Below are 14286 nucleotides of genomic sequence, written 5' to 3' on the forward strand. Positions count from 1 at the left end.
CAATCTGGTTTTTGTTCACTTTGCTCTACTCAAATCAGTGTGTGTGTGTGTGTGTGTGCGTGCATGCGTGTGTGTGTGTGTGTGTGTGTGTGTGTGTGTGTGTGTGTGTGTATCATTGTGCCTGTCTTTTGTCACCAATAACTTCCTTCTTGTTGCCAAATCTGCTGGACTTTTCTCCATCCTCCTTGTTATAACCTCTATACAATTGAGGTCCCTCTCCTTAAAACTCCCTTGATTTTTATGATTCTAAACTATCCAGGTTTTTCCCCTAACTGCAACTCCTCAGTTATTAATTCACTCCACAAATATGTTTTAAATTCTAATGTTGTGCTGGTATGGTAGGAGAAACAAAGAAGCGTGATACATTATCCTAGCCTTTAAAAAGTGCACAATATAAATATAGACAAGTTGAAAGTGAAAAATTTAACGGTAACACAGAACAATGGAAGAGATGCTGCAATTCCTTTCCCCTGATTAAAAACCAACCAACAAACAACTGTTCAATGGCTTCTTATTGTATATAGTATAAAATGCTAACTACTTTTGCCGGCATTTAAGGCCGATCTGACTCTAAGCTTTCTTTCTAGTCATTTCATACTGCTATTCACAATCTGCTTTTCTAGATAAATTGAATGACTGTTCCTGATTTCCTTTATATTTATATGTGTTTACTCAGGCTGTACCCCATGCCTAGAATTCATTTTCTCTAATCTCTGCTTATTAAAATCCTCTTTCTGGAGCAGCTAGGTGGCGCAGTGGACCTGAACTCAGACCTGAGTTCAAATCTGGCCTCAGACCAAACACTTTCTAGCTGGGTAACCCTGGGCAAGTCACTTAACCCCAACTGCCTAAAAAAATTTTTTTTAAATCCTCTTTCCTCCTTCAAAACCCATCAGGTACCACTTCTTTCATGAAGGCTTTCCTTGCCTAGCTGAAGGTGATCTGACCTGCCTCAGTTTTTCTTAGAGCATTCTGATTCACCCATTTGCCTTTGTCACATTCTACTGGTGCATTTGTAGTTCCTGAGTATGTGTTGCACCCCCTTATGAGTTTATAAGCTTCTTAAGAACAATCAGTATAATTTTTCATCCTTCTATCTTTAATGATTAACACAGAATAGAAGCTTAAACATAAGTATAGTATTGCCCTTGCAAGTTTGATGTATTGAATTAAATGAAGTGATGAATAAAGGTATAGATAAGTAGTAGGAATTTCGAGTTGGGAGAGATCATTTTGTGTTGAAGTGGTCAAGGAAGGCTTCATAGAGATGGCGGTGGCATTTGAGATGGCCCTTGTGAATCAATAGTATTGTCTTCTCCACTCCTACATATCCTTTTTTTCCTACTTCTTTTTGGCACCGACTCTGTAACCTTGGGTATCTTCTAAGGCTCTGTTCTCCTTCTGCTACTCCTCCATACTTCCTAGCCCTAACCTCTCACTTCTTCTCTTGTTTTATATTTCTATCTACCTACAAGATATCATGACTTGACTTCTCCAACTTAGCATGTACAAAAACTAATACATACATATTGCCCCACTGTCTAACTTCCCTGTCTCTGCCAGTGGTATCACCATTCTTCCTGTCCACATTAGAAATCTTGTAGTCATCCATCTCAGTCTCTTCCTTTCTTCTCCTTTATCCTCTGTAGGTTCTTCCTGTGAAATATATCCCCCTTTCAATTTCTGCTGTCCTACCCTAATGTAGACTCTTATCACCTCATACCTGGATCACTGTAACAGCCTCCTAGCCAATCCCCTTGACTTATCTCCAGCCTCTGATCTAGTCTGAATATAACCATGAGATTAATCTTTGAAAATAGCACTTTTATTGTTTTATTTTTCTGCTCAAGAACTTATTTGGTCATGTCTGACTCTTCATGACACCATGGACCATACTGTCCATGGAGTTTTCTTGGCAAAGACTTGAGTGGTTCACCATTTCCTTCTCCTGTGGCTCAAGGCAAACAGAGGTTAAGTGACTTGCCCAGGGTTGCACAGATACTGTCTGAGACCAGATTTTAAACTCAGGTCTTCCTGACCCAAGGCCAGCATTCTATCCGCTAACCCATTTGGCTGCATCCTGAAGAGCCTATAGTAATTGCTAAATTATTTATTTCTTCTGCCTCACTTTCAAGGGCACCTGGGTCTACCCTGCCTGTCCATTTTTTTTCCATTCTTCTTTTATAATATGAATCTGTCACTCCAATCAAGCCAAACACTTCCCTTGCCTTTCCACATCCATGCTTGTTCCTGCCTCTATGCCTTTGATTATTGTTTTCCCCCTCCCTAGAAAGCTGTCCCCCTATAGACCACACACACACCCTTCTCTGATAAGACAATCCTGCCCACATTTCAAAGAACGCTCTCTCTCTCTCTCTCTCTCTCTCTTTCTCTCTCTCTTCTCTCTCTCACTCTCTCTCTCTCTCTCTCTCCCCCCCCTGAACAAATAGCATGCAAGCGCACAGTTTTCTATGTGACACCAGTGATAGAATTTTTATCGTTCTCTATTTGTTTCATGTATGCCGGGCCTGTCTCACTTACTAGTTTGTAAGCTCTTAACGGGCTTAACAGGAACCAGCATCTTTTCCTTTGATTCTCAGAGCACCTGCTACAATGCTGGTTACACAATGAGTGTTCAATAAATATTTGTTGATGGATTGGCATGCACATCTTGTTTGAATCCCCTCCTGTCATCACTGCTTTTAAAATGCTTTATTTCCTTAAATCTGGGCAGTTTAATGAAATAGGGCATCCAGATGCAGGCTTTAGACAGAGGCTATAGTCCCAGCTCTATCATTAATTTGTTAATGTGAGCTTCCAGGATGTGTTTATTCCCATCTATGTCTTATTGCTTTGAAAGCTGAAATATTCTCATCACATTGCCATGAGACACTATAAAGTCTTTTTTGATGGATAATATTGTCTCAATATCCAGTGCATATTTACTAATGTACATTTCTATTCCTCAGCATGGAAGGAGCCATTATTTTTGGTTGTGATTAGATCTACTTTTGTTGACAGCAGCTGATTTCTATGATAGTTCATAGATCTAACCTTTCACATTCTAGTCTTTTGGGGGAAATAGAGGAGTGGGAGGGAGAAGGGAGACTGCTCAGGGGTATCAGTTCTCTTAATTCTTATATCCAAAATAAATGGGAGGGGGAAGCTTCAGACAGCAGATGGAAAAATAGTAAATCACTGTCATGAATTTCTAAACAATTAAATTTTCACATTGCAATACATTAGTCTGTAGAAATATAATTGACACAGGTTTATGACAGATTTCTCTTATTCTGTTGGGATTTTTAATGACACTTTTCTGTATTGTTTACTTCTATTAGTCATTTCAGAAATATTAGCAGTTTCTGGGTCATTGTGGTTGGAGCATCTCTGTTTTACAAGCTGATAATATATATAAATTCACAAATACAAAATACATTCCCTAAAGCTGACATTCTTAACCTTTGCTGTGATATGGATCTCTTTAGCTGTTTGGTGAAGCTTATGGATCCTTTCTCAAAATAATATTTTTAAATGTACAAGATAAAGTGCATAGAATTACTGCAGAAACCAGCCATATTGAAATTTTGTTGTTTTTCAGTCGTCAACCAGCTATGTTGAAATTTTTTTGTTGTTTTTCAGTTGTTTTAGCTGTGTCTTCTTCATGACTTCATTTGGGGTTTTCTTGGCAGAGATACTGGAATGGCTTACCATTTCTTTCTCCAATTCATTTTATAGATGAGGAAACTAAAACAAACAGGGTTAAGTGATGTGCCCAAGGTGACACAGCTAGTAAGTTTCTAAGGGCACATTTGAACTCAGGTCTGCCTGATTTCAAGCCTTACACTCTATCCACTGAGTTACCTAGCTGCCCTATATTGAAATGTAGCTGACAAAATGTTTAAAAAAAAACCAAAACAATTTCATGAACCCTAGGTTAAGGACCTTTGCCTAAAAGTGGGTTTTATTTTCTAATCCTACATACTTGATTTCTACCTCTGAAGAGTTATCTAGATGGCACAGCAGAGAGAATGCTGGGCCTGGTGTCAGGAAGATCTGGACAAGTCATTTAGCTTCCACCTGCCTCAGTTTCTCCATCTGTAAAATGGAAATGAGATCACCTGCCTCTTGGAATTAAGATAAAATTTTTGTAAATTCCTATATAAAATGCTAGCTATTATCATTATCATTATTATTATTATTATTACTCTCTCTCACCTAATTTCTCTGAGTCTCTGGAATATTCTACACTTTGTCTACTAAGTTATAAAAGATTTGGAATTTGCATTGACGGGTAAAATTCCCACCCCAACAAAATCACAGATACTTGTTGAATTGATGCATTTTGTGGGGAGGGGTTTGAGGGGATTTTTATATGAACCTTACTGTAGAAATAACTTCTACCAATATGAATGAGAAACCCCTCTACCTTATAATCCAAGACAGTTGCATAGAACACAGAATTGTCCGTGGCCACACTGCTAGTATGTGTCAGCTCAGAGATTGAGCCTGTACACAATTCTTCCTGATTCCAAGGCTAATAACTTTAATCCACCCTGAAGTCAGCTACCCTGACTTCAATCGTAAACTTAAATAGAATCTTTTTTCCTTTGTTTCCTGTTTGTTTTCTCATTGACATTGACTAATAATGGTTTTTTAATTCATGGAATGTGAGTTCTTTAATAGCATTAATAAGCATACTGCTCTGATCATAATGCATTGGGCATATGTGTCCAATAATCCTAATAATGTATATATGATGAATGAATGGATGAAAAAGCATTTTATTAAGCACTTATTAGGTTCCAGAACTGTGCTAAGTGTTGTAGATGTGAATACGAAACAAGACATTCTCTGCCTTTAAGGAGTATATATTCTAATAGGGAAAGATGATGGGGGTGGGGAGGGCGACCAGAGAAGGGTGTTTTGATATGGAAAATCACAGGAATGGCGAGGGAAGTCACAGAACAATTGTTGAGCAGGGCCTTTCCAGGAATGCTAATGTTGATTTGATCACAATTCCCCAGAGCTTCAGATAGGAAAGAAGAAGAGTGAAGGCACCTGGGCCAGTGTTAAGCATGAAAATGATTGGACAATAGCATGCTGGGTCCAGGCTAGCTAGACATAATGAATTCTCACTAATCAAGACAGTGAGGGCTGGAGGCTGGAGGACCATGGCATTATAAGAAGATGGCCAAAGAGCAGATAACTGAAGGATATGAACAAAATCATCTCACAAACAGTTGAAAAGCAGCGGAGGAAAAATCCCAGATCCTCAGAGAGCTTGGCGTGAGTCTTAGCTAAAGCAGATCATCCTTACAATATATGTAGATGAAACATGTGTTGGCTATTGTCATGGTGGGTATTCTGCACACAGTCAATTAGAAAAGAGAGTCTGTGTTCACAGCAAAAGTATCCAGATGTTTCTGCTCGTGGATGACATTGTGCTGATTATATTAAGTCCATAAACACTAGAGGGCCTTCTTAATGTGATCTTCTTCAGAGAAGCTGGCCTATGGGATGAATCCTTAGGGCCTTTTGCAGCTGCTTATTTTAGGGTTGAGGCTGCTAGTAAATAGGGCTTTGGGTTTGTTGTTGTTTAATTATATCCAATCCTTCATGACCCCATATGGGGTTTTCTTGGTAAAGATACTGGAGGGGTTTGCTGTTTCCTTCTCTAATAGATTAAGGTAAATGGAGATTAAGTGATTTGCCTAAGGTCACACAGCTAGTGAGTGTCTGAGGCCATATTTGAACTCAGGTCTTCCTGACTCCAAGTCCAGCTCTCTATCCATTGAGCCACCTAGCTGACTCCAAGACAGAGATTAAGTGACTTGCCCAGGGTCACACAGTAAGTGTTTGTCAGGTCTTCCTGACTCCAGGCCCAGAGCTTTATCCACTGAGCCATCTCATCTACATGCCTTAAATAGGGTTTAGGATGGATAATTGTATTTCTCTTGGCAATTTCATTTCCAAGTTCATAACATATTTGAAGAAATACTGTAGAAAAGAAGAGAGTAATAGGTCTTTAAGTAGATGATCATGTGTTGAGTATGTTATAGTGGGACTCCTTATGTGTATGGGTTTCACTGGATGGCCACTGAGACCCTGTGAAACTCTCAGATACTGTGGTTCTCTTTGTCTGTAGCTCCTCCATATGTTGAGCACTGGGAAATGACCAGCAGTGGTGTGGCAACCAGGAAGGACCCTGTGAGAAATTTGGAAGTTGAGTCACCTGTTAAAATTCACAGGAAAGCTAACTTCAATTCTACTTGACCTTTGAGTTCAAAGATATCATCCAATTTCTTAGCATTTGCTAACTTCTTTTATGATCTTACTCTAAAAGAAATTGTATAAACTCTACAATTATAATTACATTGTGCTTTCTGACTATAAAGTCCACCACTGGGTTATTAAAATAACTTGAAAGAAAAGTTGGACTTATCTCCATTTTATTGATGAGTCTACTAAGAAAGAGTTGCTGAATAACTCATGCCATGAGACAAGCTATCATCTTGCATCCTTGAGTGTGGCATTTCTTTGTTTTGGGCTTTTTTTAAGTTGCTATTCATTCTTAAATCCTTATAAAAAGAGATTCTCACAAGGGATCATGTAGCTCTTTGAAAGCTCCCAGAGTATTTTTGTACCCTAAACCCCACCATGAACCACATTTATCTGATATTCCTATAGTAGTGAAAGACTGAACTGTTGCTATGAGATATGGCTCGGACTTTCTTGGGAGAAGGAAATGTATCTGATTACTGCTCTCTTTGCTTCCCCTTTCCTCCCAGACCATTTTTTAAAAACCATATGTCAGCCAAGGTCACATTTCTTAGCCTTTTTCTATGCCTATAAACACGGAAAGTATAAAAGCTTCCTTAAGTCCCTTTCTCTGTACCCTCTTGAGGCACAAATCTTTCTTGTGTTCAGCTTTCATAGTGCTAATATATCCTTAGTGTCCTCATGGTAGGTACAATCCTCTTCAATTTCTGTCCTTCTCAGAAGAATGTCAGAGGCACACACATCTCATGCCTCTCTGTGTACTTAACTCTTTTACCATCCGTCGGCTCCTGGTTCCTTGAGTTCTTTCTCTTTGTGTCTGTAACAGTCTCTGTCCCTTTTCTTTTTCTTTGCATCCATTACTTGGACACAAGCTCTCCATTCTTATCACTCTATTTCTTTGTATTCATCTCCTTCTTAGTACCTTTCTGTCCATCTGCAGCTTTCTCTGTCCTGTACCTCTGGATCTAACTGACACTCTTCATTAATTCACCCTCTTTATCTTCTGTCTTTGCTCTTTTAATTTGTCTCCTTCCGGAAGCCTTTCCCTTTCAGCATAACTATTTATTCCTATATGCCTTTCTTCCCAAGCTCAGTAAATCTCCAGGCTTATTTTGCTCCTTTTCAAGAATCTGTACTTGAAGAGGATGAGTATATTTGTACTTAAATGATGGTGAAGGTGAGGGAATGCTCCTGTAATTCAGAGAAACAGAGGTCCAGACAGTGTTTGTTGACCATATTGTTTTTCTCTGCCGTATCTTGCTCTACTTTTCCTTTCACATTATAATTCCACCATTTTCTCTATGTCTTTCAATTTCTGGGACAGAAAATCTTTCCAATAAGCAATAAAGTCTGTAACCACTTGGGTGTTTAGGTGTCAAGCAACAAAAAAGAGCTATCAAAAATTGGTACTGCAAGCCTTTCTGGAGAAGGCAACCTTAACAAATTTGTGGATGACTCAAAGCTGGGAGGGTCAGCTAAGATATTAGATGATAGCATCAGGTTCCCAGAAGATCCTGACAGATGAGAACAGTGACTTAAATCTAAAAAAAATTTTTTTTCTAATGACAAATTTAAAATCTTACACATCAAAAAATGAACTTTTAAGTGTAATATGGCAAAAGCATTAATAAACAGCAATTTACCTAAAAGAGATCTGGGGATTGTATATACTCTGAGCTAAGTATGAGCCAATAGTGTGATATAGCTGCCAAAAAAAAAAAGTGGATATGACCTTGGACTACATGAAGAAGGGCATGGGTACCAGAATTAAGATGATGCTAGTTCCTCTGTCCTCTGCCTTCATCATATCACATCTGGAGTATTATGTTCAATTCCATATGCCACAGTTTGGGAAGGATACTGATAAAGCTGGAGAGTTTCCAGAAGAAGGCAAGGAGAAAGGGCAAGAGCTTTGAGTTTATGCCATATGAGGATAGGTTGAAAGAACTAGGAATGTTTAACCTGGAGAAGAGAGTCCTGGAGGGGACTATTCAACTATTTGAAAAGCTTTCATGTAGAAGAGGGATTAACTTTCTCCATTTGGCCCCAGAAGACCAACCAATGGGTGGAAGCCATAGAGAGGCAAACTTAAGCTTGGTGTCAGGAAGAACTTACTGAGCAATTAGCATTGTCTGAAAGTGGAATGAGCCACCTCAGGAGGTAATTTATTGTCCCCTTCTTGGACACCTTAAGCAGAGATTGGATTCCTCCTTGCTGGGTTTGGAGTAATGTGGATGACTTTTCTGATATGTGTTAGATTAGATGGCCACTGATATCTCTTCTAATTTGAAAATGTCATTTTGTAATTGTCTTCAGCCAAGAGGTTATGTTGTACAAGGACATTGGATTTGGAATCAAAAGACCTGGATTTGAATCACAGTTCTACTAGTTACTATCTGGGAGACCTTGGGCATGTAACTTAGCCTCTCTAAACCTCAGTTCTTCATCAGTTAAAATGAAGCAATTGGACTAGATTGCCTAAGAGGTCACTTCCAACTCTAAATCCTACCGTATTAAGAATATGATGGAAAGGACAATGGATTTAGACCAGAGAGGGGTGTTCAAACATTGTCTCAAGCACCTGCTATCTGTGGGATGATGGACAGGTTGTTCAACCTCTTTGGTTTTTTCTTTTCATCTATAAAATGGTATCTATCCCACAAACTTGGTTGTGAGGATCATTCTGGATATGCAAAATACTTGGTAATAAAATACTATAAAAATACTACGTAAATGCCAGTTATTATTATTATCATCCATGGACCAAATCAGACAAAAAAGACTGGTAAACTAGTCCTAAGAAGTGTATTAACTTTGCATCATGCCTAAGAATAGATCTAATGTCTTGTAATTTCCTGGACAGCGTGAATCTAAAATCAGTTAATCTGACTGATTTACAATACCAACAGAGGGTAAAGTTTAAGGAGTAAAATGTGGTAATATAGTGGAAAGATGACCAGATTTGAAGCCAGAGAACATGAATTCAAATCCTGGCTGTACCATTTTCTACCCCTGTAAGTTACCTTACCTTTCTGGGCTTCATCTTCTTCATATGAAATATAAGTGGATTGGATTGGACAACTTCTAAAGTCCTTTCCTATTCTAAATCTAGTACCCTATGGTCTCTACCACCATCCTACGGTCCACAGTACTTTGCCTTTTTATCCTTGGACAGAGTTGGCCTTAGAAGGAGTCCACCTATAAAAATGTATGGGAATGTGAAAGGGTCCCTTATTCCAAAGCATCAACTCTCACTTCCTTTTATTTTTCAATTTTACCAATATAGATTTTTATCAATATAGATTCTTTCTTTAGGGTCCTGAAGATTTGTCTTTTAATCCCCTATAAAAATACATATGCTTGTAGGATCTGCTGACTTAAGGTTTTACCTAATAAAGCTTACCAGACAACCAGTTCAAAAGAGAGAATCATGAAATGTCATAGCTGGAAGTAATGCTCGAATAGCTCTTGATTTGTACCTTCTCACACATTTATCATGTATTCTTTGCATTATGGATATGTATTCTACCATGTTATTTCATAGATATGAACATTAGAAAAAATATTTTAGCAGTTTCATGAAGGATGGATTGGAGAGTAGAAAAAGCACTTTGCAGTTACTTAAAAATGGTAAGTGATGAACTAAAAACCCAGAGAAGTCATGTAATCAATTATCTCAATTCCCAATCAAATGTTATTTCAAATACACCCTGCATAGGTTAATGCTAAGATGCATTAAAATGTACCTGTCTCCAGAAGGCTCCCACTAGAGTGACAGGGCAGGCAAGTTGGAGAGAGAATTATGACCAGACAAGCTTTGGGTACCCCTCAAATCATACTACATAGGACACCACCCACACTACCTTTGCTCAAGGACAGCCCTCACCATCTGTAAAGAACAATTTAAATCTATTTAAAGAACTTCAAAGAACAAGGAAACTGGTGGTTTCAAGTTTGTGTACATGTGTGTACACAGTCCTCCTGGTGAAACCACTTCCTCTTTTGTTCATTGGGAAAATTATTGCTGGACTTGCTAGTATGGTTGCTCTGTCTCACCAGATGAGGAATGATAAGATTACTCACGCTGTCCTCTGCCCAGCCTGATTACTTAAGTGTATTTCTCTGTGATTTCAGTCCTCACTCATCTGTTCCAAACTTAAATCCCAAGATAAAATCAGTTTTCTCCCTTTATGGTACATAGAGGTTTACTATTGCTAATTTTATTTGAGCTGTAAATTAGCCTATCATGGGTTCAATTAACTTGCTAATCCTCCTTTGTGATACAAGGTTTTCACAAGCTGCAATACAGGTCAGAAATATTTGGACAGCACCAGGTGTTTGAGTGCAGTTGGCTAATTAGAAATCATATCTCCTTCCTTATTCATAATCATCAACTACTACTGAATTATTCTCGGGTATGTGGCATTTTCCCAAGAACTGTGGATACTTATGAGGCACAGAGAAGACATATGTAGTGGGCCAGGATGTGTTCTGACAGTGATATCTGAAGCCAGGGAGAGCAAGGGAAATGGTTTTAATAATTGACCTCTTGCCAAGGTGGGGGTCTAACTGAAGTCACTAGGATGTAAGCTATGCTGTAAGGTTGCTGAGAGGCAGTAGACAACAATCATTGCCAAAATAGCCACCCTAAAATTCAGTAGACATAGAGGAGTGAGTTATCAGTGGGTTGGAATGGGAATTCCATGGCAGTTTAGCCTACATTGCAATGGTCATGGGGCTGCCTGTTCCCTCAATGCCTCACAGTAACTTTTTAGCATGCTCTGCCCACACAGTGCAGGGGCACTCTCATCTACCCCTGAAGTGACAACTCAGACAATAAAGCCCTTGTCCTAGAGGATATGATAATCCCATTGGCCATAAGAGATGATCTCATAGGCGAAGTAACAGACATATACTCTTTTTTAGGGTAATGGGGAAATCATGGTGGTAGAGCTAAACAGATTTGAGTCTGCATTTTGGACTGTAGTGCAGGAAGATTGGACCAAGGCCTTCAGAGTCATTGTCTGTATTCATCCTTCCCTTCTTAAGACTAATGTATGGAGCTTAATTATTTCTTTTTCTTTTGTGGTAGTAGGTGTGAATTATCTGAAACAATGCCTATGTACTTTAAATTACTTGTTTTATTTGGGAAGTTCAAAAATTAAACATACTGTTGTCATTCTAGTATTAACTCCCTAAACAAAATAGAACTTTGTGTGTATTTGAGGTTACCATATTCTAAAATAAACTTGTTCCCTTGAACTCAAGATGAGACAGAATTGAGGATAATCCTTTGACTTTCGTTTTCCAATTCTGTTTTATCAAGCCAGAATGTTCTTAGAAAACAAGTCTAGAATACACTCCATCTTCCCAATCTGTTCATTTTCAATGGATATTCACAGTGCCTAGAATTCTTTCCCTCCTTATCTTCACCTCCTGGCTTCCTTCAAGTCACAGCTAAAAACCTGCCTTTTGCTTGTACATAATTGTTTGCATGTTGTCTCCTCCATTAGACTATGGGCTCCTTGAAAACAGGGACTGTTCCCCCTCCCTTTTTTGGCACTTCCAGGGCTTAGCACATTGCTTGGTGCACAGTAGGTATTTAATAAATGCTTGTTGATTTAACTTCTGAAATGAAGACTAGAAATGCACAGTTTCCCTTTGATCACCTATGTTCCTCTTTCTTTTATGATATAAGATTCTATTAAAAATCATGGATATCCCTCAATACAGGGGCATATGCAAACCCAGAATTTCCCAAATATGGCATAAGTTTACATACACTTTGCATCTCACAGCAACTGTAATCCAAGGTGAGCAGTCTTACAATGTTTGATCCCAAATACATAAGAGAGAAAGAGATCAAGTTATACATAGATGGAATCCCCAGTTCTCCTCCACAATCATTTCAAATGCCACTTCCTCCTAGAAGCTTTTCCCAATCTTCTCAGTTGTTAATGTTCTCCATCTGAAATTACTATGTATTTTCTATATCTCTATCAATATATCTATATCATCTATATCTATTTCTATCTATATTTACTATAAATGCATATATATGTATATATGTGTATATATGTATATATATGTACACATATATGTATATATGTATATATGTATATATGTGTATATATGTGTATATATATATATATATATACATTTCTTGTTGAGTTTAATAGATTATTCATTTTCCATGAAAAGGAATCAGATCAATCTACCAAAAGCTCAGAAATCCTCACAATTCTTGTGAGTCATTTTTAAAAAATGAAGCTCTTTTTATATCTGTGTGCATAAAGTTAGCACATGGATAGAGAACAGGGGCAAGTTAATAGAGAAGCTATGAAGATTAATGAGATTACTGATTTCTGACAGTGGTTAGGATGAAGCCTACTAGAAAAGCCATGTGTTTCCCTTTAAGGCAGATCATGTATAGTCATGCTGCCAGGCAGCCTTTGAGAAGCCTTCCCCAGGGACCTGGGTCACTCCTCTCTCAGGGTATGCTCAATTCAGGCATCAATAAGTCATCTGTTTGAGTAATTTTCACTATATGGAGTGAGGGTCATGAAGCAAGATGCACATCTTTGTTCTTCACATGCTGAAAAAGGAGGGAGGGTATCCCAAGGCTAGAAGCCAGTGCTCCTTGAGTGGCTTACAAAATCTGTTACATCCCTAGCAGTAAAGAAAGTACCCCCTTTGCAGAAGAAAACTGTGGGGAATTGTTTCCAAAGACAACTTTTCTGACCACTTTACAGGCTATTGCCTGGATATGGTGATAACTAGCATTCTGCACATACCCAGTGAAAGAGGAAGGAAAATGCAGACCTGGAAAGTTAGGTCTATTCAGAGCACCGTGTTCTTTAAAAAAAAAAACAAACAACTGACAATTTAAAATGAAAGTTTTATCCTCTGCAGAATAAAATCAGGTCCTCTGGTTTTGTATTTCAGGGTGTGTGTGTGTGTGTGTGTGTGTGTGTGTGTGTGTGTGTGTGTGTGTGTGTGTGTGTGTATGTGTGTGTACGTATGTCAAGAAATGAGCTTCCAAAGCAAAAAAAGAAAAAGGAAAGAAAAACAAAAATCACTAGAGAAGAAAAAAAGGAACCAACTAGGGGTACACACAATAGCCGCATGTAATATTTATCTGAAATCCTCTGTGCCTGGGAGTGGGAAGCTGTCATTTGCTTGGGTTAATTATACATGCAGCAGAAACTCAAGGCGATTGGCTGTAGTAGCACTGAAGGCAAAGGAAGGGAGGGGAGAGGAGGGGAAAGAGAGTCTTGCAGCACTCAAATGTAAACAGTGGAAAGAAAGGGATCGAGAGTAAAAGCTTGGGGTGCTCTCTCGATTGAGCAGCCCCCGGAAATCTGCAATGGCTCGTGTAGCCAGCCTTTTGTTCACCTAGCTCCGGCAGCCTCGGTGGCGTGGATGGAAAGCCCGTGCTGTGAAGGCTGTTCATGTCTCTTCCATGGATTTTAACAATAGGGACGGTGGGGATGCACTAGCTCCCCCCAGCCTGCAGCTCCCAGCCCTGCATGCTAGTTCAAACGGGGCAATGGAAACGAGCATGAGGAAGTTCACAGTGCGTAGATTCTTCTCGGTGTATCTCCGCAAGAAATCCCGTTCGAAGAGTTCGAGTTTAAGTAGATTTGAGGTAAATCGCATGGCCCAAATGACTGGGGTGGCATCCAGGGGAAAACGTATGAATCGGGGAGTATCTGCAGTTGCTGAATGAATGATGAGTTGGGAAAGGCTGTGTTCTAGAGGTTGGGGATGTCCGTTCGCTCGTGCCCTGATGCTGCCGCTGCGCCGCCGCCGCCGCCGCCGCCGCCGCCTCCTCCTCTCTCTTTGGGCAATAGCTGAGCAGTTTGTCTTCTGCTGGGCACATTTTAACCCGTCCGATGAATTTAACTAGTGTAGCCCTGATGCGTAAAGACCCATGCTTGGGAGTTAGGGAAACTTCTTTTAGACCATGGCTGATTCACCTAAGTCTAAACCAGCAACGCTCAA

General features: G+C 39.2%; 1 protein-coding gene across 5 annotated transcripts in view; it reads left to right on the forward strand.

Annotated features, from left to right (window-relative positions):
- The window catches only part of RPS6KA2 (ribosomal protein S6 kinase A2), a 547475-nt gene that overhangs the window by 258791 nt on the left and 274398 nt on the right, over positions 1 to 14286 (forward strand). Inside the window, exon 1 of one of the 5 annotated variants that reach the window (XM_020970407.2) lies at positions 13538 to 13930. The exons of the other annotated variants lie outside the window; for them this stretch is intronic. Coding sequence (XP_020826066.1) covers positions 13745 to 13930 — 186 coding nt within the window. The 5' untranslated portion in view covers positions 13538 to 13744. Of the gene's footprint in view, positions 1 to 13537; positions 13931 to 14286 lie in introns of those variants that run through there. 5 annotated transcript variants of the gene reach the window in all.

This window comes from Phascolarctos cinereus, unplaced genomic scaffold (assembly GCF_003287225.1).
Source record: "Phascolarctos cinereus isolate Bilbo 61053 unplaced genomic scaffold, phaCin_HiC Scaffold_5;HRSCAF=322, whole genome shotgun sequence".
NCBI classification, from domain to species: domain Eukaryota; kingdom Metazoa; phylum Chordata; class Mammalia; order Diprotodontia; family Phascolarctidae; genus Phascolarctos; species Phascolarctos cinereus.